At 36.6% G+C, this 26,815-nt stretch overlaps 1 protein-coding gene across 2 annotated transcripts in view; it reads left to right on the top strand.

Moving 5' to 3' along the window:
• The window catches only part of ANO2 (anoctamin 2), a 531,090-nt gene that overhangs the window by 208,446 nt on the left and 295,829 nt on the right, over positions 1–26,815 (top strand). For both annotated transcript variants that reach the window (XM_074269016.1, XM_074269017.1), the window contains 2 exons: positions 3,903–3,944; positions 15,748–15,812. In XM_074269016.1, coding sequence (XP_074125117.1) covers positions 3,903–3,944; positions 15,748–15,812 — 107 coding nt within the window. The remainder of the gene's footprint in view (positions 1–3,902; positions 3,945–15,747; positions 15,813–26,815) is intronic.

The following is a 26,815-nucleotide window of genomic DNA, read 5'->3' as shown; positions in this document are numbered from 1 at the left end:
TATGTTTATTAATGACTATTTTTAAAAAGCCGAACCCCAAATAAAATTGATTTAGTAGAGCAAAGTGCCATCTAAAAGTTCTCTTTCAATAAGTTGTTTCATATACATATGTCAAAATCATGCAATATTCCTTGAGGGATGTAACAACATAAGTAATTGTGTTTGATCTTCAGAGTTTTAGCATCAAGTAAGATACAAAATCATGGAGACATATGTTTGTCAAAGATGTTTGCCACTGACATGGAAGCTGTCTAGCACAGAGCCCAAGTAGAAAAGGAATTTCTCCTAGATGATGAGGTCCTTTAGATTTTATTGTCTGCAGCTGACATTATGTTGATGCCATTATGTCTCCAAACACTCCAAACCAGAGATTCCTCGATGAGAGGCATATTCAAAAGAGTTCTATATGACTATTCCCAAAGAGGGAAAAGCCCCCAAAGTATATAAAGAATACTTATTGTTTGAATAAACTTCCTGTAAAAATGTGGTCCATAAGTACCTACATCTTCGACAGGAAGTGCAGATGAGCAGTAAACTTGACCCAGAATTAAAGAGGATTTTGTTAAATGGCTTCTGGAAAACTATATCTGCTTTTAATGATCTTAACTTTCTCTCTGAAACAAAGATCAATCTTTTAAACAATGATACTCTTCTGGGGGCAGCAAGTCATGAAAACATTTCCCTAAGGAATTAAAGTCAAGGGCCACCCAGAGTTCAATGGAGAAGTATTGTGAATAGTGGTGCAAGGGATATTATCAAGGATATATGTAACTGAAAAAGGAGGCAGGCTGATCGTGTAACTGGAGCAAAGGGGTAATTGATAGCTTATATGTTCCTTTGGCATCCATGTCAAGATATCTAGTAGAAAGTGATTAGTAAACTGGTGATCTTCCTAATATCACTTATGGAGAATTTAGGAGAGGACATGAACAATAGTAAAATGGCAAAATAAATAAATAAATAAAAGGTGTGGGTGGGTTGACCTCTGAGGGAGTATCTATGCCAATCATATAGCAAAGTTTTGGAATTAGAAGTAATGAGAGAGTCCTTCTGTTTTGTCAGATCTTTGAGTGTAAAGATAGGGTTTTTACTATTACCAATTAGGATAGAGGTAGTAGCAATCAGGGTAGAAAAAGCTGTATATGAGTTGGACTTTCAAGGCTGAAGTAACTTTGGGAAAAGAGAGAACAGAATACATTAAAACCATATGGAAAAAAAGTGAACAAAAGGAGAAATGAAAAAAAATCAAGTTATATTCAGGAGATAGTAAAGAAAACAGAATTCCAATTTGATTTAGTAGACAATTAGAAGCTACTAAACACTTTGGAGCCATAGGAAAATTCATCTGATAGCAATATGATAACATATATAATGTAGTATCTACTGCATTTGTTCTCTCTGCTCTTTTCCTACTGCTATTCCAACACAGGTTATTATTACCAATCACCTGAGTGACACAACAATCTCCTAATGGATCTTATTTCTAATTTCTCCATTTTCCAAAACAATAGGAGGTAGGAAAAGAGAAGAAAGTGAAATACAGAATATTGGGAAATCCCAACTTTAGGATCTAGAAAGAGAATGAAGGGCTTATTGAAAGTGAGAGAAAAGAAGTTATTATTGTTTTATGTGATAAATGAGGAGCTAAGAGTGAAAAGAATATCCAAAATGAAGAGGTGATCACAATTGTCAAATCTTTCAGCAAAGGTAAGGAAGATAAGGAATGAAGAAAGGACACCATTAGCAGATAATTGGTGTCCTGCAACTAAAAACTATCTGGTATTAAGGAGAGAATGGTTGCTGGTACAGTGGAAGCATCAGTGAAGAAAAATTCCTTAAAACTTTTGTCAGTAAAGGCATTGTCAAGAATGCCATGGTAGTTAATGGGACAGAGGAGTCAAAGAAGGCACCTATTTTTGGAGGGAACTGAATATGTTTTACAGGTAGATGGGAATAAAAAGATTATAGATAAAATATATTATTAATTAATATATTTTAATATATTATTATATATTAATTATATAATTAATAATATTAATTATATTAATAATTTTTTATATATATAAGATTATAAATAAAAAGATGGGTGATAAAAAGATTAAAGATGTATGAAAGAATAGAGTTAATTATTAAAGCAAGGTTCTGGAAGAGGCATTGGGGTTCAGATCAAAGGAAGGTATAGGGAGAGAAATTAACCCTAACAAAAAGTAGGGATACCTATTTTTTGAGATAAGGAAGGAAGGAGAAAGGACTGGGTAAAAAAGTTTAGAAAATTTTAGTTGTGGAAGGAATTTGAAGGAGGTTCCATCTAGTGTTCTCAATCTTCTTAGTGAAATAGGAAGCTTAATGTTAAGGTTACAAATGTAGCCTCAAGAAAAGAAAACACATTGAGGAATCAGACAAAGAGTCAATGATGAAAGCAGCAAGTTGATTACTCATTGAGAGTGGATTAAACCAGCTTGATTTCATTATATTTTTTCATTTTATTTCATTACTTTTTTCTGGTGACACTCGACAGTCTGGGGCAATAAGTGGAAAAACTGGATGATGGGTCAAAAAAAACCATGGATAATTGAAATTCATGGATAGTTCTCTAACATTTCTTTTGCTATTCCCAATAAGTGATTTTATCGATATAGGGATCATTCAATGAGTTTTGGGAAACCTCTTTTATTCAAGTTACCAACTGTTTAGTAAGTTGCAGTCTTAGAAACTTACTGGTCTATTAAGAGGTTAAATAGCTTTCCTTGGGTTATATAGTCAGTCATTCTGTACCACAGATAATTCTTCAATCCAGATATTCTTGACTAGGAGGTTAGCTTTTTCATTCACTTAAGACAGATTGTCCCTAAATCTGGACTTTTTTCATCACTTTCTAACATAGTTGAAAACAAAAACATCCATTGAAATTAATTGAGCCTCTTCTTTTCCCAGTATTTCACAACAAGAATCAAAATAGGTTGGCCTTAATATGAGTTTTTCCTTTCTTTGTCTTTGACTTGGTGGAGGAATGAAAGATAAGCTAAATATCATTTGGCTGGTGGAAGGAAGGAGATGATCAGGGAAGAGAAGAAGAACAGCTAAAGCTTGGGCAATCCACAGATGGCCTCATTTACCCTGGGTTAATTACTATATGTGATATCTGGATTGATGCCACAGAAATTTCTCATCTATGAATTAATTTTCCCTCAAAAATTTGGAAATTATTTTCATAACCATCAATATAATGCATGAACATAGTATGATAATTCCTTTAACTCAATTAAAGAAATTTATACCAAGTGCTGTTATTCAGCATGAGCTTTTTTTGAAACAGATGTGGTGGATGCATGTTAGATGTGGGAGATGTTAGTGGAAAATAACTGCAAATGTCTATTGTGCTACTAAAAAAATAGGGTATTCGCTTAAAAAAGTAAGTCAGATCAAGAATATAGAGAAGTATGGAAAGATTTACATAAAGCAAAATAAACCAAGCAGGAAAACATCATAGACAATGTCTCTAAAATGTAAATAGAAAGAACAAAAAAAAATTGATACTGAATGTTGTGTAATTAAAATGAACAAGATTGACCTCAAAGAAGAGATGTGAGAATTCATGTCTTATTTGTCATGATTGGAGATTGTGAGTATGTAACATTACATATAATTGATTGATGTATTCTGCTGAACTTTGTTTCTTTTTTCTTTGTTATAAAAATCCTCAATTGTGGGAGAGAGTATATAATGGAAAATTAAGATGGTATAAAAACAAAAAAATAACCATTTAATAATAAACAAATAAATAATATTTCTGATAAATCCAATTTTTAGACCAGAAGGGTGGTGGTTCAGAATTTTAAAAAGCCTTCATCAGCTCTCTATTCATCCCTTTGACTAACTGATTATCATTCTCTTTGGTTTAGGGTGAATATGAAGGTCCTGAGGATGACATGAATGATAGAAAGGTAAGCCAGCTTTATAGACAAGGTTCTATAGTCTTAAGTAATGTACTGTGTGCCCAGGAGAATGGTAAGAAATAGGAAATGAAGAGGTGAAACATTCATTCTGAGATGTGCAGTTAGAAAAGCCACTGCAAATGTTCTTAGGGACTACTTGTGCCCAACCTGTGGCAGACCATTCTGAGCTCATATTGGTCTGATCAGCCAATTGGACATTCTAAATTCAATTCTAACATAGGGATATTATTTTGATCCTCTTTGAGAATGAGGACAAAAATCAGACCAGACCAGAACCAACCAGTGTTGGGAATTTCCTTGTGGAAATTTCTTCCACCAAAACAGATCAGTAGCTGCTCTGTAACTTACAGTTTTTAAAGAGTTTCTTGGAGACACTGAGATGTTGTCCTGATTGACTATCTATCTACCTACCTACCTACCTACCTATTCATTTATTTATTTATTAATTTATTTACTTATTCATTCATTTATTCATTTATTTTTAGGCTTCCTGACTGTCTGGTTGAAAGCAAAACAGCTTCAAACACCAGTATTCACTATTTTTTCTAATCTATATACTCTTGGTTGGGGATTAATCTCCCCAAAAGGGAAATATTAAGATAAATATTGGAAATTAGGACACCAGGTTTCCATTTCTAGCTCTTCCACATTCTTTGTATATAAATAATGATTTTCTCTAGGTTGTAAGCTCCATGAAGGCAAGGATTATATGTTCTATAAAATGACTTATCCAGAACATTGAATATAGTAAATAGTCAAAAGATAATCAATTGCTTGATTATTAGGAAATCATAGCTTTAAGTTGGAGATTGTGAGTATGTAATATTACTTATAATTGATTGATGTATTCTGGGTTAATTTTGCTGAACTTTGTTTCTTTGAGGCTACTGAATCTGATTGATTCCCTCTCTTTACAGATGAGGAAATTGAAACACAAAATTATGTGATATTCAAGATCACCTAATTAGTATATGTATGATCATAATTTTTAAATAATATTTTATTTTTCCAAACATATGCAAAACTAGTTTTCAACATTCACCTTTGCAAAACCTTGTGTTCCAAATTTTTCATCCCCTTTCCCCAGTCCTTCCTCCCTAAGAAGAAAGCAATCTGATATAGATTAAATATGTGCAATTCTTCTAAACATATTTCCATAATCATCATGCTGTGCAAGAAAAATCAGATCAAAGGGAAAAATATGACAAAGAAAAAAATAACAAACACAATAAAAGGTGAAAGTACTATGCTTTGATCCACATTTAGTATTCAATAGTTCTCTCTCTAGACACAGATGACACTTTCCATCACAGGTGTACTGGAATTGCCTTGAATCACCTCATTGTTGAAAAGAAACAAGGCTTTCACAATTGACATGATTGGAATTTGAATATATGTCTCCCTAAGTCCTTAATTGCCTTGATATAGGACCTGTTAGAAATATTCCCTAGGCTTCAGTTTCTCCTTCTGTGTACTGGAACATTCCCTCTATATCAAAGGCCCTTCAGAGGATAACCTCTGTATATTTCCCTAGATACTGATTCCTCATGCGTATTAGGGCTTTGGGATGAAAGAATGATTGTTAAAAACCATTTTAAAATTTGTTGTTTTTTTAATTTTTATTTTTTTAAGATGGCAAGATTGTGCTCTTCAGAGTGTCTATGACTGCCAGTTTGGCACACCTTTCAAATTCCTTATGCTTTTTAAAAATTATTCTTCTCATCTGAATATGCAAGGATATATGATGTTACCAATACTTATAAATGGGGAAATTGTAGAGGCAGGAAAAAGCTTGCTAAAGGTCATCAGGGACTTCTATAATGGGGATGTCTTGTTGAATAGATGGATTAGATGGTAGCAACAGTTTCTTCTGAATCTCAAACATAGTGATTCTGGTAGTCAAGAATTAGGAGGAAAGATTGAACCTTTACAACGATAATTTGAACTCATGATGAAACAAGCTGCCAAGTGATGCATGGAGTATTTATACACACATCTATATACACATGTACGCACATATTTATGTGTGTATGTCTATATGCACACAATATATGTATATATATGTTTGTATGTATATATATATCCACATATAGATAGATATAAATATAGATATAGATGTCTGTATATACTGTGTATATCAGCCAGTGGGAAAATTTGTTTTGCTTAACTAAATGTGTTGGTTTTTCTTTTTTTAATGGGGAAGAGGAGAAAGTCAATTTTTGTTAATCGAAAAAAATAAAATTTAGCAAAAATAATAATGATGAAGTAGAAGATACCATTACTTTCAGGCACAAAACCCTCCAAAAGGAATCTAAAATCTTGGTGCACAGAGCAGAATTCCTGGTGGTCTATACAAAGTCCCTCCCTTACACCTTCTAAGGGCATGGAAGAAGCTGCCATAGTTTGGCACTTTTGGATTAGCCCACCTTGCAGCAGCCCAACAGTAGCTCTTTAAAGATATCTTCCTACTTAATTTTGTGAGGACCTCCCAACATAACCAGTCATAGAGGAGGAGGGGGGATTGGCTAATGGGTGGGCTAGAGTGGGAAGAAGGAGGAGGTGGGGCCAGGACTTCCCCACCCCCCATCCAACTCTGTTGTCTGGAAAAGCATTCATCCCCCAAGTTGCCTTTTGAATAGGTTTCTTTTTATCCTGCCTATTAGGCCTTGTTATGAAGTGTTAAGTATTAAAAACATAAAAGGTCTTTTCCAGAAATACTGCTGAGATTGCTTACACATGTCCCCTCATTGCCTGCCCAGGGAATCTGCTGTAGTATTTCCTTGTCTTAACCTCATCTGTTTTCTATCTGATGCTAATAGTCTCGGTGTTTAATTTCCTGAAAAGTCCCGGATCAGATTTAAAGGGAAAGAGGGAAACATTTCCATATTCTGCTTTCCCTAGCCCACCTCACCTCTGTCATACAATTATTTTCTGACTTCTCACTCTTTACATTTATTTTCTTCCCCTTTAAATGATGGATGTGACTCTGCTTTATTTAGGGTTTCCCTGATGAATAATAGTGACTGGAGCCTTTCTGAGTTTCTCTTTTTCAGATTTGTTAGTGAAAAATTATTTACCTGCTCAGAAGTCAAATTCAGTCAAATTTCTGTAATTAGGCCTAAGAAAGGAGAGGCAGGCTATGACTAATCTAAAACAAGAGATAATGCCTAAATTGCTTATGTTTGACTTTGGAAATGATGATTTTAAAAACTGGTAAGTCTGCTTTCCTAAAGAGGGCTTATTTAAAATAATATTTAAGATGCTATAAAGCATCTGGTGATGATGGGAAGAGCCTTAGGTCAAAGATAGATGATGGGGGAAGTCAGGAAAGGATTGAAAATTCTAAATGCATTATCTACAAAGGTAATAAAGGCTTTACTGAGGAAAGAAAGGGGTCTGTCTCTATTGGTGCTAAACCTACTTGGTTTATATCTACACATGCAAGTCCCCATGATGTCTGAAACAAAGCCCCTTTATCCTGGTCTGGATGGATGTCCTCCAAAGGGAGAAAGAAAGAGGAAAATTTAAGATCAGCCCTAGAATATCATCATTCTAGGAACGACGCTCTGCTCCCAGCAGTATTTCTTGGGAAGTGTGTGTTTAGCTAGGTAGAGGATGAGTTTGTTAGTGTAGGATTAGAGGTACGGGTAGGGACTCAATTTCTGAAACTTCCCACTTTTCTCATTTCTTTTAAAGTCCAGATTTCTTTATAGCACTTGCACCCTCCTTGAATTCTGTGGCCAGCTGCCATGGCTTGAATATATTTCCTCTTCCTTTTTGGCTGTTAAATTTTTTGTCCATTAGTCAATCAATTGGCATTTATTCAGAGTTTATAATATGTTGGACACTGTTAGGACTTAGGAGCTCCAAGATAACATTGAAACTGTCCTTGTCATCAAAGAACTTACAGTCTATGAGGATAAATAGAATATGTGTGTGTGTTTGTGTGTGTATGTGTGTACACACACACAGACCACATAACTCCCTTATTTAACAAATTATTCGATCAAATATAGAGTCTTCTGTTTGTTATTTTAAGTCTTCACAATCTGGCTTTTTCCTATCTTTCCAGACTTCTTGTCTATTATTTACTCTCTTTAAATATCTCTTCTTGCTGTTTCACATAGGAAAAAATTCCATTTTCTAAGTCCATGCCTTTGTATAGATTGTTTCCCAAGCCTTTAAAGTAGTCCTTTCTCCCTTCTGTCTCTTGGGCCCTTCATGACTCAGTTTAAGCATTCCCCTCTGCATGAGGCCTTGTCCATTTTCTCCCGATGCTAGTGCTTTTCGTCCCACAAAATTACCTTGCATCTATTTTGTATGTATTCTGTATATGTACATACATATATATATATATATATATATATATATATATATATATATATATATATATATATATATATATATATATATACACAAAGTAAATTTAAAGATAAACAGAAGCAGCTAAGGGAATTAGCAGTAGGTTCATGTAGGTGTGACATTACTCTTTATAATTTTATCCTTTCCTACCTTTCCATCCTTTTTTGCCCTTCCCTTCCCTTCACATACCCTGCCATACAGCCATACCTGTTTGCTGCTCTTAGAACAAGGTATTACATTTCCCAACTCGACCTTTTCATTGACTGTCTCATGTAGAAAATGTTCTCCCTCTTAGTTTCCCTGTTCTCCTTCAAGACAGCTCCAATTCCATTTTGTGGGAGTCTTTCCTGGCATCCTTACTGCTAAAGCTTTTTCTCTGAGATTACCTTCCTTTCATAATATATATATTGAATATAAATAATTATCTGCATATCTTCTTTCCCATTAGAAATAGGAGTTCCTTGTTATAAAAAAGTAGTACTTTTGCTTTTCTATCTCCAATACTTAGCCCAGTACTTGGTTTTTATAAAATGTTTTTAAAAATGTATGTTGAATGATTTTAGGAAATAGAATCACTGATTGGTATTGAGGATAAATATGGTAGTATGGTATAGCTCTGTAAGGATAGTCAAGATTTATTGAAGGTGACTAGGATTTCTAAGGACACTTATTTTTATTGTATTAAAAAAGGATAAAAAAACAAAGACTGACTGTTCCTTTTAGAGGATGGCATTATGGTAACTAAAGACAGAAAAAAATAGAACTATCCATCTCTTCCTTTGTTTCTGTTATCTCTGGCAAAGGATAATAATTATCTTTAGATTGGCAAGAATTGATGAAACATGATTGATTGGCATCAAAAATCACTATGAATTTTTTTTAACACTTTGCTATTCTTAATGAATTTAAATCACAAGGTTCATCCTACTTCAAGACTGGCAAATATGATTTTTGAGTCACTTAATAGTCTTTGAGAGACTGTGGAGTTTGGGAGTGGTGTCTCAGGACTGGAGAGGACAAATATCTCAGTTTAAAAAAAAAAAAAAAGAAAAGAAAAAGACTTCATTTCCTAACAAAAATTCCAGACTGTGTTATTAGAGAGAGGGACATCTAAGAAATGAAATGGTAGATGATAATAGTGTAGCATGACTTCATCAAGATCAATTCTTGCCAGATTAACGTCATTTCATTTTTTGATAAAAGTTTGGTTAGTCAGGGAGATGCTGTAGATACAATTCATGGAAATTCAAGAAAGCATTTGAAAAATTGTTTTATGTTATTTTTATGAAAAACATGGAGGAATGAGGGATAAGGACAAGTTAAATGTATTCAGTCATTAATCATTCACTGAAAATAGGAAGGGGATCTCCAATAGAGTCAACCAGGGATTTATTCTTAGGCCTGTGCTGTTTAGTATTTATTAGTTACTTATTTAAAGTCTGATTCTTGGGTTTGAACAAATAACCTTTATGAATTAGAGGTAAGCAATGTTTGTTTACATAGCAATTTGAAAAATATCCAGGAGTTGTAATGGATTAAAACTTTAATGTGACTCAAAAAACATGACAAAGCTAAAACTGCCCCCCTTCCCTCTTTGATCTTAACCTGCTTTGAAAGGCACTGACTAAGAATATAATTATTCTGCTACACTCTTGACTGCTCAGACCCTAACTGCAGCATCTGGTTCTGTATTGGACACTATGTCTTAGAAAAGCTTGATAATCTGAAGAGCATCAGAGAAGAATGACAAAGATGGTTAAGGACCCTGAGGCAAGACAGATAAGATTTGATTGAAGAGTTGCATATGTTTAGCCTGAAGGAGAAAAAAAAAAACTTGTGGGGGGGAAATAATGGTTGAATGAATAGCTGCCATGTAGAAGGGGGATTAGACTTGTTCTGCTTGGAACTAGAAGAGGGTAGAAGTTCTAAAGAGGCAGATCTCGGCTTGATGTAAAGAAAAACCTGCTTACAAAACTGGAGCAATTCAAAAATTGAATGGGCCATTATTAGGAGTAGTGGGTTTCTCTTCACTCTAAGAATTGGATCAAAGGTTGATTGAACACTTAATTATGTTATTTGGTTCCTTTTTGGACTAGGCCTTTGAGGTTCTTTTCAGCTATACAATTCTGTAATTGAGTGGTTAATTGTTACCGAGTCCATTTTACTGACTCATACATTCCCTTCAGTTGTTTTAAATACCAGTTGTTCTTACATCAAGGGATTATTTGGAGGGGCACTTTAAATTCCTAATGAAGAAGTGAATCCTACATAGAGTTAGGCAAATGATTTTGTTTTCACTAAGCTTTTTACAGTAGAAGAGTTCACTAGAATTGATGAAGTTGGAGCCATGTAGTATTCCATGACATTAGACATTTGGGTTGGACACAAGGAAGAATTTCCTGTCTCTAAGACCCCAAGAGTTATTGAGATTTGCAAAAAGGCTACATAGGGAATTCTCTGGCTTTTTGTATATCAATTCAATTCATTAAGTATTTGTTGTCATTCACCAGTCCCTGCCAGCTCCCTTCTATTCTTGTGCTCTCCCTTGGGCCCCAAGATCAAGTTGTGAGTCTGATGCTAGGCAGGCCTGGTGAATCCCTGCAAGTGGCATTTCCTGTCTGCTTTGGTATAGTCTGAGTGACTCAACTCCATTTGGGAACAGGCAACCTCGTTACCCCCTGGCAGTACAATTAAGAAGAGGATCCCTTTCCTTTGAGAGAGGCTGGAAGAAGATAGGGCTATCCCTGCCTCATTGTCAGTGGGGGAAGGTTAATAACTTGGGAACAGGAAGAACACTTCCTCTGCTTCTTTCAATAGGGAATACCGATTGAGGTATACTTCCATTAAGTGCTTAAGGCATCACAATTAACTCTATCAGATGGATGTAGAGCCCACATTCACTAACCCATTTTTTATGGGGAGAAATTGAATATTTGACAGAGTAGAATTAAAAAAAAAAAAAAAAAAGATTTGTTTGGACAGTATTTAAATCCTTGCCCTAGATTTTCCACTTCCTGTATACACTATTTCTGAAATTTACCATTACAAAATTATGTGAGCAAAAGAAACATTGAAAACGGTCTTGTAATTTTTGCACTCCCATTTCTGACAAGAAGACCATAATAGTTTATGGTATTATCTTCTCAATTTCCCTCAGGGGTATAAAGAAGCAGGAATTAGTTTCACAATCCCATCCCATCTCCACCTCAGCTTTTTATAGATGGAAAAATTGAATTCTAGACAGGTAAAGTTAAACTGCCCTCAGACACCAACAGGGATAGAGCCAGGAGGAAAATTCAGATTTCTTAATTCAAAATCTTATTATCTGGCTACTGAATTGCCCTAGTATTTGCTTTCTTCTCAACCTGGGCATATCTGTCCATGATTTACCCTGTAAGCATTTCAGGGCTACTTGAGCATTATTTGTGATTTCTTGTCATTGATGGTCCTTTCAGTCATTTTCAGTGCTATCTGTTTAACACTTTTGGAAATGAAGACCTTGCTAACCTTTGGTCACAAGAAGACAAGAGGGACTTGATTTTTCAGTGTAGTTGCTGTTACCCTTGAGTACAGTTCCCAAATAATGGTAATGAGAGGGTGCTATAGTTCATAGAGGGCCAAGCCTAGTGTCAGGAAGACTTCCAAACTTTTTCTTTTGTAAAAGAGAAAACAGAATTGTAATGATGTAAACAAGGTCATTTAGGAAATAAATGGCAAAGTCAAGGTTAAAGCCATGATCATCTAATTCCAATTCCAAAGGTTCTTTCCACTGATAGGAACTTCCTCTCCATATCACTTACTTCCCAGGGAGCTATGCTGCACCAACATTTCCACCATATATGTATTTCTCATTAGCTTGTTGCTGTTCAGCTGCTCAATCATACCCATCTCTTCATGGCCATGTGGGCTATACCATCCATGGAGTTTTCTTGGCAAAGATACTAGAGTAGTTTGCCATTTCTTTCTCCAGAGGGTTAAGGTAAATGGATGTTAAGTGATTTGGCCAGAATCACAGTTAGTTAATGTCTGAGACCACATTTGAACTCGGTTCTTCCTGACTCTAGGCCCAGCTCTCTATCCACTGAGACACCCAGCTGCCTCATTAGGTACCACTGAACAAACAGTCCTGGCCTCTTATTTTGTGCTATTTTGGGCTATTGCACCCTTGGGTATAATTCCAGGCATTAGTATTTTTCCCAAAGTTCTTTGTGGAAGAATGTAATGAGCTTCTGGGGACCATTTGTTGTTCATTCATTTTTCAGTTGGATCTGACTCTCTGTGACCCTGTTTGGTATTTTCTTGGCAAAATATTGAAATGGTTCATCATTTCCTTCTCCAGCTCATTTTACAGATGTGGAAACTGAGGCAAACAGGATTAAATGACTTGCCCAGAGTCACTGTCTTTTTCAGCTCTAAATTCTGAGTCTATAAAATTAGAGTCTCAGATTGCCTGGGCTGGAAGAGATTGTAAAAGTTTATCTTGTTTGTCTCCTTCCCTTTGAATAGCTCCTTATTGGATTTATGATTATTAATTCCATTCTGTAAAGAATGTATCCTTAATCACTCACATCAGTCAGACTTTTTATAGGTTTTAGAATCTCCTGGAGTGCCTTTCTTTTCTCAGTGTTTAAATATCATGCAGGGCAAGGACCAGTAGCACATTCTAATCTTTATTTCCTTCCTCTAAAGGATAGAATGGGTTGGCATATCAGCTGGCCATAGCAAGAGTAAAATGGGCAAATGATAAAGCATTGTTTTAGTATCTTATATCTGCTTGTGTATGGATATGTGTGTATGGATATGTGTGAGTATGATATATATTCTATATTTATACATATATATGCATCTGTAAACGTATATGTATGTGAATATAAGTGTGCATATATCTGTGTATATATATATATACACATATGTGTGTATATATATATGTGTGTGTGTGTATGTGTAATATATATATGTATATTATATACAGTGCAGGGTCACTGTACCCCTGTAATCATTTTCAATGTGTTCTATTATCAGTAGTTTCTTTGAAATCCTTCTTCCTCTTTTGAATCTTCCTGGAGTTATAGGCAGTTAGGTTGTGCAATAGATAGCATGTTGGGCCTGGAATCAGGAAGATAATTCATCTTTCTAAGTTCAAATCTAGCCTCAGTTATTTGCTAGCTGTGTGATCCTAGTTCAAACTACCAATGCTGTTTGCCTCCATTTCCTCATCTGTAAAATAATCTAGAGAAGGAAATGGCAAACCACTTCAGTATCTTAACCAAGAAAATCCCAATGGAGCCCTAAAGAGTTGGGCATGACTGTAAAACAGCTGAACAAAGTAGTTGTCTCTCTCTATTATAGTGTGAAATCCTTGAGAACAAAGACACTCTCATTTTCTATCCTAATGCCTAACATTTAGCAAGGGTTTAATAAATTATTTTTTTATTCATTCATTCATTGACAAAATACACTCTTTAAGGAGACCAGTGGCTTCCTTCAGCTTTTGTCCAAAGGTATGGAATGGAACAGGACAGTTTTGCTCCTTTTGTTGATAAGAAAACAGAGAAGGAGAAAACGATCTGTGATCACAGGATCATAGATTAAGAACTAGAAGTAATTTTACATGTCATCTATTCTGACATCTTTATAGATGAGAGAATTAAGATTCAGAGGCTTGTCACTGGCCAGAGGTCACATAGGAGGGAGCTAGGAGGTCAGAACCTCCAAGTTTATTTGACTCACAAATCTGGAGCCAAAACGATGGATAGAGCTTATGCAATGAACTCTGACTCTTGGTCACTGTCTATTGCAATGATTGCCTTCTTAGAGAATTATAAGTTTCTATCTTCAGGGTGAACAGGAGTTCTTTCCTAGCTCAGCTTGTGTGGGGGATAAAGTGAAGAAGATTTAGTTTTGAATAAGATTGCTAGGGTATCTGGCTCCAGTGTCAATTGGGCCCTTAAGGGAAGCAATGTCTTTCTCTTGTGACGCAGATTTGTCTCCCTTTAGGCCCCATCTGACATCATTGCCATGACTGAATACTAGTGAGACTGTGATTTGCACTTGGGAGGCAACCAAGAAAACATGGTATTATATGAGTGATTTGAGAAGAGAAGGAGGAACAACTGATCCATAGGCCCTCTTTCTGAGCCTTGTAATATAAAAAAAACGCTTGAACTCTGCTCTTTCTGCTTGTGGTCTGGGGGCTTCCACTCTGGCCCTGTATGAAATGGGAAGAATAAAAATGGCTATTGCTTCAGCAGGGCATGGAAGGATTTCTTTTTGTCAGTTGTCACAAGACATTCTGATAATATACATTCTACATTCAGGCCAGTAACTTCTTTGGTTTCACGGAAATGATACAATGCAGAAATGGAATTATTTGGAACTGATGCTTATTTAATAAGGCAGCTAAAAGTTATGACTAGCATTGATTTTGCATTACACCATACTGGATTTCTGTATAAAGAGAAAAACAGCACAAAACCAAAATAAACAATATACATAAACCCAAACAAAGTGATTTCTTCAGGGTTTTTTTTTATTTGTTAAAAAGACTTGGAAATAAACTACCTGCTGTAATCAATGATAGAATCATGTTAAAGTTTACTCTATGATCAAGGAACAATGACCATGTTAGGCATGAATTTCTAGGTAATGAGTGCTTTATATTGCATTATTAAATTATCCTATTTATTGGCTAGAAAACCACATAGCACAATTGGCTGCTGGAGTTGTTATTATATGATCTTTCATTTTCTTAAGCCAGACATTGTTATGAATGCCACATTAAGACTACTTTCACAGAGTTGGAGAGAATTATAGTTGGAAGGAACCTCTGAGGTCATGTATCTAATACTATCATTTGAATGATGAAGAAAATGAACCTCAGAGTAGTGAAATGTTTTGTCCAAAGTATACTATATTATTAAGTATAAGTTATAAGAGTTAATCAGTTTAATAAGTTAATAAGTATAAGTAAGAGCCAAGACTGGACCCCAGGATTTTCATTTCCAAGTCCAGGGCTTTCCTGATTACATTTTACTGGTGTTTATTCTCCACATTGCAGTCTTACCTCCATCAAAGAGGTCATTTTATAGGACTAGATACTTTACTAAACCAAGGAATAGTGTAAGAAGAACATAAAACTCAGGTGGAATTTTTCTAGGGGGCAATAAAACACTCAGTCCCCTGACTTCTGGAATATTCTTGGAGATGAGAAGGGAACTTTAGTTGCTTATTACTCATGAGTACCTTCTGTTATGATTTATATAATAGGATTTTTTCTAGTCCTTGTGTTTCATAGGCAATACTCCACTTGAACCCAACAGTTTTAAGAGTAGTTTTGAATAGAAAATTTGATATTGGTAATTCTGGGTTCCTAGAGAAATACACTTGTTTCTTTTTTTCTTTTTAAATTCTTTTTTTTTTCTTTCTTTAGCTCCTCTATCAAGAATGGGCACGCTATGGAGTGTTTTATAAGTTTCAGCCTATTGACCTCATCAGGTAAGACTTGAACAATAAAAACCATGGATGGACTTAAGCTGTGGCTATCATGGAAGGTTGGGATACCCCAACAAATTTACTTTTAGGCAGAAGTTCTGCCTTAAAAAAAAGCACCATTCTGCTTTCCATTCTTTTATCCTCCTCCTTCAAAGTGGTTTGAGCAATGGTAATGGGGAGTAATACATAGAGACTATAGAAGAGAGAAAACAATGTTGATATAACCTTTGTGTCTGCATCATCTTCCTGACATGAGGAATGTGGGTACTTGGCAGAACTCCCCTTTTCTCTTAATTGTTACCCATACCCATATGATCTGGGAACTTCAGGATCTGACAAATTCCCAAGGGTAGTCAGTAGTTCCTCATATATTCATAAAGTTCAAAACATAAATGAGTTTATTTGAAAAATTAATGGGAACTGTAGTAGAGCACTGTCCTTGGAGTCAGGAGGACCCGAGTTCAAATCTGCCTCAGATGCTTAACCGTTACTTAGTTGTGTGATCTTGGGTAACCCCAATTGCCTTGCCAAAAGAAAAAAAAGAAAGAAAATTAATGGAAACATTGATTCTGTGGAAATTAACAGTATTCACTGGTAAGCAACCCTTTTCCTAGAAATCTGAATAATATCTGGCTTATGTAAAGACTAGATTAGAGATTCATAGACTTTCAGAGTTGGAGGGATCTTAGTGATCATCTTATCTCATAGATGATTAAACTGAAGCCTAGATCATTGGTAATTCTTATAACTTATACTTAATAATATTAATAATAATTAAGTAATACTCCAACTGCACCTGCCATTTTGGGGTTAATGATATTCTCTGTCCTGCACAATTCTGACATTTCTCTTTAATCTCTAACAAATTGTGCTCATTATGCTTTCCTAAAGACAAATTCTCCAGCTATCCTACATGAGATAAAAATGTCCAGGTGTAGTTACAGCTCAAAAACCCACATATTTTTTTATTTTTAAGTCTTCTTTAGAATCTGGTATTCACTGTCTTTATTCACTTGAAGAGAAGTTTCTTGGGGGTGTAGAAATATATTCTTTATATTTTTTACAAGTGGCATTCTATCTCTACATTTTGGCATAATAGAAAGAATAGAATCAAAGAACCTGAGCCTACCTTTCCTATCTACCACCTGTGAAAACTTAGAAAATACTCTTAATTTTCCTGAGTTTCAGTTTCCTCAGGTGTAAAAAAAAAAGAGAAGGTTGGATTAATTAACCTCTAAGGTACCTTACAATTCAAAAATCTATGATCTTATGAATAGTATATAAACTTGTGATATTTCATTGCCATTTCTTTCCTCTATTTCTCACCATCTGGAGATAGGTCTTCTGCTTGAGACAGCACTTTGCTCTGGGTCATTGGTTTGGGGAACCACTCTCCCTTCTTTCTTTATTATATCACTGTCCTGCTCTTTCCCTCAGGTCAGATAGGTTATTATTAAAATTATCTGGGGCTCCTTTTAGAAACATCTTAAAAATCTGGAAAGGGCAATGCCAGTTTTTTCTGCTTAAATCTTTTACCTCATGCTATGATATCATCATTCATTTTTTACTGAATGTGTGTCACTCTCTGTGAGTTTACTGTTATTTTCCTGCCCTTGGAAGAAGCTTCCTGGTCTTTGGAAGAAGAAGGAGAGAGAATTGAAACTGTTGAGGTAAGAAGGAAAGATTAAAGACTAGATTAGAGATTCATAGACTTTCAGAGTTAGAGGGACCTTAGTGATCATCTTATCTCATAGATGATTAAACTGAAGCCTAGATCATTGGTGGAAGACCAGGATCGGGTCTCCAGTGTCCACCATATCATGTTGTAACTCAGGGCCTGATCTGACAATATCCATTCTTGTTGCCTTTTCTACTTCTTCCTTTGTCTGCTCAGGAAATTTTAGAGAGGAATAAGAGAGAATAAGGGCACCTCAGAATGCTGTTGTGTTGTGTTTATTTAAGAGGTACTAGTCTTTGTATCTACATGGCTTAGTTTTGTGCCTGATACCAAGTAAGTGTTTAAAAATGTTTGTTGTTATTCAGGATGATGATAAAGGAAATATCTGGTAGAATGAGACTGTCACTGGGACTATGTGAATTTTTAAATTTTGTATACCTCATGGGAGAAGAATGTCTCCTGTTTCTTTTTGGTCCTAAAGAAAACATAGGTGGGAAGAGGGAACACACAATTATTAAGTACTTACTGTGTTTCAGGCACTGTGGATTTTCCAAATAATATTTCACGTGATCCTCACAACAGCCCTATGATGTAAACTCTGCCAAGTGAGCAGGTCTTCTGGAAATCTTCCTATTTTGTGTTTCTGGTGATCAGTGGAATGACTTTTGTTTTAGCATCTATGATAGGTAAAACCCCTGCAGCAGATTCCTAATAGTATAGTCTTGAGCTATGCCATTTTGCAATATTAATATGTCAGAACTTCATCACTGGAAGTCATCAAGCAGAGGCTGGCTGACAACTTGTGAGGGACCTTGTGGAGAAAATGCCTGCTTAAGCAGGTGTTGGAATAGATGGCAACCAAGGTCCCTTTGAAACCCGAGATTCTGTCATTCATCAACCAGACCCCCTGTTGGGAAATCCTACCATAGGCATGCTGCCTTAGATGCCTATCAGATGGTTTGCAATAATGATTCAAGCTAGTGATTGAGTTCTGGCTATAAACTGTCCTGGTCCATGGAACTCATTTCCCCCTATATCCTTACTTGATCTAACATTCTCTTTTTGTGAGATAACAGTGTTATTCAGTCATGTTAGACTCTTTGTGACCCCATTTATCATGTGCTAGTCTCCCTACAATTATGATCTAATTTGATGCTTACAAACAACCCTAAGAGATAGATGAAATTATTATTCCCATTTTGCAGATGGAAAGAATGAATCAGCATTTTTATCACCCCTATTCTTTACTAGGCATTGTACTGAGCATTTTATAAATATCTCATTTGATCCTCCCAACAATCCTGGGAGGTAGAAGCTATTATTATCCCCATTTTACAGATGAAGAAATTGAAGCAATTAGAAGTTAGGTGACTTGCTCATATATTTGTGTGTGAACTGAGACTAGATTTGAATTCAGATCTTTCTGTCTCCAGGTCCAACACTACATCCCTGGTACCACTTAACTGGACAATTAATGACCTAGGCTAGATGAGGTTTGGTTATACTGCCTCTTTGGAAAGTACAAGTTGGAATTGGAATGGGACACACAGTAGGAAGAAAAACCCAAGTAATCCAGAAGTGGATGAGAAATCTGGTCAGCTTCCACAGAGCAATTTTTGGGTGGAATTTCTTAGATTTAAGGAGTTATGCTCTGTTAACAAACATGTGAGGGAGGAACTTTTATTAATTTAATAGACTTTGACAATAATTCACCAAATATTTCTTGAGTCCTTACTACATACTGAAACTTACTATATACCCTATGCTGGCTTCTAAGGATCAACAGATGAGAGGAATTAAGGTTAGACTTCCTTATTCAGTATGTAATTGATGCTATAAGAATGATCAAATAAATCAAATGAGTTCCTTCTGTATACCTGCCTCTGTGTCAGACTTAAAAATCCTATTTCCATTTCCAGTGGCTTCTTCACCTTCATACATTCCTGTTGGAAACCTTGATTAACAACCCTCACCTAAATAAAAACACCATGGGGTGTCCCCTCCTTCTACCTAACTCTTCTTCTGCCCCATAAGTTGAAAGGATATAACTGAAGGATGAAACATCAGGAAATGAGCTTCCCTTGTTTCTGAATCTCTGAACCCTAACTTCAAGCTGCCTAGCTGATTTAATAAGCTATTCTAAAGAGAGTCAAGAGACAGCATATACCAGTCATCACCACTATCACCACCACCTTGACTATCATCTCTGCTTGGACCCTGATAGAAACAGCTCAGGGTCTGGGTCCTTGGGAATAAAAGTGTGCCACAAGCCCACCAAAAGTGCCTTCTACTTAGCCTTTATAGTCATAAATGAGGGGAGAAATAATTGTGGGAAGGGACCCATTTTCCTCATCACTGCCACCAGTGACAGCTGCCATTTGGTTATCACCGGTAGGGAGTCAGGCAAGGGGACCTTCAGATTGGCAGTCACCTGGGTCCCTAATCCTGATTTCAGTTCTACCTTCAAAGTTATTTCCACGTGAGCAACTCCTATGGAGAAGGGACTGATTTACCACCAACCAACTATCAAATATAAAGTCAGGCAAGCCAAACTAGCTGAAGAAGTGGGGTACTCAGGAGGAGAGAAAAGAGATAACACATGCAAGTCATGTATGTATGCCTTCAGACTTTGATGGAGACAGCCCACGATCCTAAACAAGAAGTCTTTGAAAAAGCAATAGTTTCATACCAGTGCCCTCATTCTGGTGAGCAGCTCCTTGGAGATGAAAACTGGCAAGTGCTTTGCAAGTGCTATAGCCACAGCTGCTGAAGACTCAATAAGGAAGGTTCTTGACATCAAAATCCTTGGCACTGTCAAATCATTCATAACAGAAGGTGATATGATTTTATCAGAATAATTGACATTAAAGAAGGCAAGACCATCTGCTTTGCTACTGTACTCTAAAGACCATGGGATCTTTCCAATTGTTTTGTTTTGAAACCTTCCATGTGCATTATCTCCTCCATTAAAATATGAGCTGAGTGCAGGTATTACCTTTTCTATTTGTATCCTCAGCACTTAGCACAGTGCCTTACATATAATAAATGCTTAATTAATCCTTGCTCTCTCCCTCCCTCCCTTCCTCCCTCTTCCTCTCTTTTTCCCTTCCTTCCTTCCTCCCTCCTTTCCTTCCTCCTTCCCTTCCTTCCTTTTCCCTTCCTCCCTCCCTCCCTCCCTTCCTTCTTTCCTTCCTTCCTTTCCTTTCTTTTTTCTTTACTTCCTTCTATCCCTTGGGGGCAACTTTGTGGTGTCCTGAGGATCAGGATCTAGGTAAGTTTCCCCAAGTTTGTGCTTTTAGCTGTGTTTGAAAAAGACTTTGGTCCTCTCAATGAGGTGACCATATGTTCGGCTGCTAATTGATGGAGCTATATCTATTGCTCAGATCTGATGTGGATTGTTGTTTGCAAAAAAAAAAAAAAAAAAAAAAAGTTTTATCATCTTCCTTGCCCCTCAGCCGTATTTCATCTTGGTATATTTCTTGAAAGTGATATAATCAGCAGAAGGAGAGAGAAGGATAATATGGAGGAGAGGGGCTAAGATAGATCTATATGCAGTACTCTTCATCTATTGGTTATTGGCTTTCAACTTTTTGGATTGTTGGCCGAAGTGGAACTCTATCCATGGGAGCACCCATCTCTCTCTGCAATAGGCTTTCTGACCTTTGGAAGTAATTGAGAGAAAAGATTATATTCTCCGGTGCTAAATGTATCCTCCTTGGGAGAAGGGGAAAGAGATGGAAATACATAGGCAAAGCTTTTGATATAAACTGGTGCTGCCAACCTCCTACATTATTTTCTGAATCACACCAGTCTCTCCTTGGGCTTTGATTTCTAAATGAGGATCCCAGGCGGCCACCCTGATTTTTGCTCCCTTTTATTCCTTTTTTTTTTTTTTTTTTTTTAAAGCTACTAACCCCAATATAGCCCCTCCCTTTCCCTTAGGGAGGTACAGGTGATTGGATCCAGTTTGTATTTTTTTTTTTTTTTTTTTTGGCCACTGAAGGCAGTCACCTGCAGGTGAAGAATTTACTTTGGACTGGATCCCTGATCTGGGCCTTTTTGTTTCTTTAGGACAGAAAGCTTGGAAGACTCAGTGTCTAGACATGGGTCCACCTGCTAAAGCTGTAGTCTTTAGCCATCTGTAGCCCGACCCCTTGCCTCCCTTAGCTTTCACAATCTTTGTGCATGTTTGTGGATCTACGGGCCAGAGACCAAGTAGAAAAGGATTCTTCAGGCTTCTGACATTATGACTTTGGAGAGGGAGAAATATTGGGTGGGCTGGAAGGGGAGGACACTATGATGTGTGCATTAGGGAAAAGACTTGTTTGTCAAAGTTTATGAGATCATCTCTGAACTTTAAGATACTTCTGGAAATAAGAGAAGTATCTGCAATAGGGAAAGAGGAAGGGAAAGAGGTGGGAAGGTAGCATCAGAGGAGAAACAAGCAGAATCAGAGAAACTTGGTGTAGAAGAATATACGGGGCCTAGAGTACTCATGAAGGCAAAAGATGGAGTGAACTCATAAAGATAGGTGAGGGAAGGGGTGATTTGAGAGTGGGAAAATTATGGAAGAGGATAGTTGGAAAACTGACGTAAGGTATCCAAAGATATATTCAGAAGACATTGGGGGGTCCTGATTTCCATAAATCACACGATCTATGTCATTTACAGGCTTTAAAAAGGTCTTTTGTGCTATAAACAAAAGCTGAAGCTTGTCTGAATGGAATTTAAAAAATATTTCTAGTGTTCCCTAGAAAGAAATATTCTCCCCATCTACCCTATGCATTAAGTAATATTGTGACTCAATTTGGAATGAGACTTCTTGGTGGTGAGACCTACTCCTGTCACTTATTAACCATGCAACTTTCCAGCTGTCAGATTCTGTGAGTTTCATTCTATCTCTTGTAAGTTCTCTGACTCTGGAGTGAATGAGTTATTTATCTCCTAATCTTTTCTCTTGGTCTTCCTTTCCCAGTCATTTCTTGCCAGATAATAACTATGGAGGAAATAAGTATAGAAACAAGTCAGGAAAGGAATCAAAGTGGCCCAGAATTGTATCTCTGAGTCTCTAAGCAGTTTAATCAACCAAGCATTTATCCATTTTTTATTATGTTATAAAGACAATGTTGTAAAGATAAGAGAGACAAACAGAAGAGTCTGCATTTGATCCTAGAGGAAATAAACAGTTTATTGAGTTTATTGAATAAAAAAGTGATATGGTCAGACCTGTACAAAAGGAAGTGGCTGAAATGTACTTAAGGAAGTGGATTAAAATGAGAAGGGCTTGAGGCAGGAAGACCAATTTGGAGATCATAATTCAGGTGAGTTAGTAAAGGCTTAAATAAAGTGGTAGCTAAATGAATAGGTGAAGAGGATGAATAGGAGAGATGTTCTGAAGGCAACTGATTGGATAAGGGGTGATTATAGATGAGGATAATCTGAGTTGTGAACTTGGCTTGCTATTTCTGAAGGAAGCAGACAATTTCAGAAAAAGGAAGTATTTGTGGTGAAAGATATTGAGGTTTTTTTTTTTTTTTTGGCTTGTTTACTTTAATGTTCACATAAGCATTATGGATCATCCAGTTTGAGGTGTTCAGTTGGTGAGATTGGACTATATGATATAGACACAGTAGTCATCTGCATAGAGGAACTGAGGAGGGAATTTAGGACAGAGCCTTAGGAAACAGTTAGAGGGCATGATAAAAGTGAAGAACCAAAGAAGAAACCAAAGGCATTTTCTCTTGAGTCTTACCATATTTATTCTCACCTCTATCTCGTTATCAGTCCCTGGAGGCCTTGGGACCATAGGATTTAATTTTTTTCTCTTCCCAAGATATTAGCAGCATCTTCATTGTGAGTATTAAAATATCACCATAAACAGGGGGTTCTTATGTGAATCAATATTGTAATTAAAATCCTTTTGTCAGGTTCCAGGAGTGTGTTCGAATTTGCCTGAATAGTTTATCTCTTATCTCCAGGAATCCCTCTGAATCCACCTTCCTTAGCCAACAACCAATGGGAATGTTTTAAAATGTTTTAAATAAAATAATTAAGAACTGGGGGACTGACAAATCTTGCATCCATTTAAAAGGCCATTGCTTAAGACATAGATCAACCTAAGTTGTAGTGATAATTGATGTTTAATTGTTTGAACAGGACCATTTCATCAGAGAGTGATGTCATGACATGCAAGTGAATTGGATTTAAGTGAGGAAGGACTGAATAATAAATAAATAAATGATAATAATTAATAAAGAAATAAATGTTGATTGACTGATAGATGGTCATAGACATTAGAAATAAAAGGGATCTCACAAATTATCCAATACAACCCTTTCATTTTACAGATGACAAAACTACCTTTTATATGACTTTCATTAAAATAAATTTTCCTGATTTAAATGTTGTTGGTCTTTTTTTTTTTTTTTAATCTGGAGGAAAAAGGCAACAGAGGAGTTAACACACTGCTTGTTTGAATCTCTGCTGCCCCTTTCGTCCCAGTTGGTTGCACTCTAACTAAAGCCCAGCAGGTTGCACTGTTAGACTGCTGATTTCCTCCTCTCCAGTCATACTTCCTCCTTGTTCAAGGATTCCCTAGGCGGAGATATTCCCTTGGCTTTGGAAACCTCACCTCTGCAAGTAAATCAGATCTGTGTATCCTGTCCAATGGAGGTAGGGTGGTTCTCCTGGGGAACTCCAGGTGTCCGGGTACAGTTCAGCATCTAGTAATCCCCACCATGGAATCTTCCAGCCAACATTTGCCCAAGAGAGACAAAGATTATGGTTCAGAAAGTAGGGAGGGAAGCTCCCCTGTAAATCTCCTAGTCATTGCCTTGTGAGTTGCTAAAAGAATAGTGTGTGTGTGTGTGTGTGTGTGTGTGTGTGTGTGTGTGTGTGTGTGTGTGTGTTTTGTGTGGTTTTCTCAGAGTATTAGAGTGATAAGCAGATTGGTTGACTATCCCCTGGCTCCTGGGAGAGGAAGAGTTCCTTTCAAATGCATCTTCTTCTTCCACACCTTTGGATTCTGTTTGTGTTTGTTTGTTTGTTTGTTTGGGGGGGGGGGGTCTTCCATGGATTCTGCAAGACTAGTTCTAGGAAGACTCTTTTCTGGTTAGCTTAAGTAGTGACATCTTTTTGTTTCTCCCTCCTCAAGTTAGTCTGAATGCAAAAATTTGTCCAATATCATGTTAATTGAGGGAAGAAAGAACAATGCTTGGATTTGTAGAAGATGTAGCTTCAAATGCACCTATAATTCATGGGCTAGTCTTTGGACCTCAGTTTCCACTAATGTAAAATGTAAAAGATGGACCAGATGACCTCTAAGGTCATGTTCAGCTCTAAATCCTATCATACTGTGATCCTGTGATATATAATATTCCAAAATAATAGAAAAATCTAAAACAATGAATAATATAAAAACCACCTGTATTTGTCTTCATCTTTGAGGGTTCTCAAACTACGGCCGAGGGCCACATGGGGCCTGCTGGATTATGGCAAATGGGCTGAGGGGCGAACACAGAGTGTGAGGTTTTGTTTTTACTATAGTCCAGCCCTCCCACAATCTGAGGGCCAGTGAACTGGCCCCCTATTTAAAAAGTTTCAGGACCACTGCATAGGATTTGTCTAAGTTGCAAAATTATTTTTCCTGATTATAATTTGTGAAAATCATCATAAAAATTAGTTATCCTCTGAGCATCTCACATATGATAGTATTGTGAGGTGAGAGGAAGACATGAAGCAAGAAAAATACAGAAGGATGAAAGGTAGGAGGAGAGTTAGCTCAGATGTCAGGATCTAGTAACCTCCAAAGGCATATGTGTGCCTGAGGAAAAAAAGTAAAAAGAAAGCCATAGCAAACACAAAAGCTATTGATTGCATAATTGATATTATTGGAAACTTTTTGGTGTTCCATGTGTTTGAGAATATAACCCAGGATTCATGATTATATTAACTACACATACAACTTGGAGAAGAAGACATGAACATAAATATATGAGGAAACTCTTTGGGATCCCAGCAGCTGTATAGATAACTTGAAAGTGGTCTTACCTGTTTTGTTTTTGTTTTTGTTTTTTATAAAAAATAAGTAGGCTTTATTAGAAAATGTTATTTAGAAAAATAAAAAGGCTCTCTCATCTGGCAGCCCCCCTCTATAAGCAGTGATATAATGATCAATCTAAAATATCTACTCAAAGATCTGATTCCTGTCTGATTTTATCTGCTGCTTGTAGCAGCCTCAGTATGTAGTGAGACTAATACAGTTCTCAGGAATCTTTACTGAAGCTGTTGAGTTATGTCCTGCATTTTCAGGGTGGCAATAATTGAAGTAAAACATATATTTCAGGTAATCCACAAAGCATGGCAATTCATATTCCGATAATGCACTAATGCAAAAGTCAAAGCTCAAAGAGGAAAGGAAGGTTAGAAATGTTACTTATTTCTATTTCTTTAGAGGGCATCTCTACAGTCACCTTCCTTGCTTCACAAATGAGATGCATATTTTTAGGCCATAGGAGTGATTATCACCAAAGTCTCTTCTCTCCTTTTTGTAGGAGTTGGTAATTTGGTTCAATAACTCTCATATTCTGTCCCAGGCTCCATCAGTCTCCACAGATGATGAAAGATAACTCTGAAAACATGAGGCACTTTCCTGAGCACCACTTCCTGAGGGATAGAGAGAAATGGGTCAAATATCTGGCTCCTCAACTCTTCTTCTTCCCTACTCTCAACACTCTGCCAGGGTGATGCAGTATAGAAGATAGCAAATTCCTCAATTATCATTCTTAGAAATTCTACCCAGGGGTCTACATTATTATTCCCCTTTCCCAAACTTCTCTATTTCTGTTGAAGGACCACTTTCCTTCCAGGCTCTCAGGTGTATAACTTTTGAATTATCTTGGACTTGTCACTTTCCCTGAACCCACGTGTTGTCAGTTGCCAAGTCTTCCATTTTCTCCTTTAATAATATACCTTGTATTTGACCCTCTTCTTTCCACTCACAGTTACCCACTTAAGTCCAGACCCTTGTCAACTCTCACCTAGATTATTGCAATGGTCTCTTAATTGGTCTTCCTGCCTTTAGTCGCTTTCCACTCAAGTCCATTCTACACACTGCTGCCAAAGAAATTTAAGTACACGTGTGACCACATGACTCCCCTACTCAGTCAAGTCTATTGGTTTCCTATGGCCTCTAGGATAAAATGCCAACTCTGTTCAGCTTTTAAAGTCCTATATAACCCACTTAAAGCCAGTCTGTTCAGCTTCATTGGATATCACTTCCCTTCCTGCGTTTTGAGTAGCCAGCCAAAGTAGCCTTTTCCAGTGTCTC

The sequence above is a fragment of the Sminthopsis crassicaudata genome, chromosome 5 (genome assembly GCF_048593235.1).
Source record: "Sminthopsis crassicaudata isolate SCR6 chromosome 5, ASM4859323v1, whole genome shotgun sequence".
NCBI classification, from domain to species: Eukaryota; Metazoa; Chordata; class Mammalia; order Dasyuromorphia; family Dasyuridae; genus Sminthopsis; species Sminthopsis crassicaudata.
This window is presented reverse-complemented; position numbering and strand designations above follow the sequence as displayed.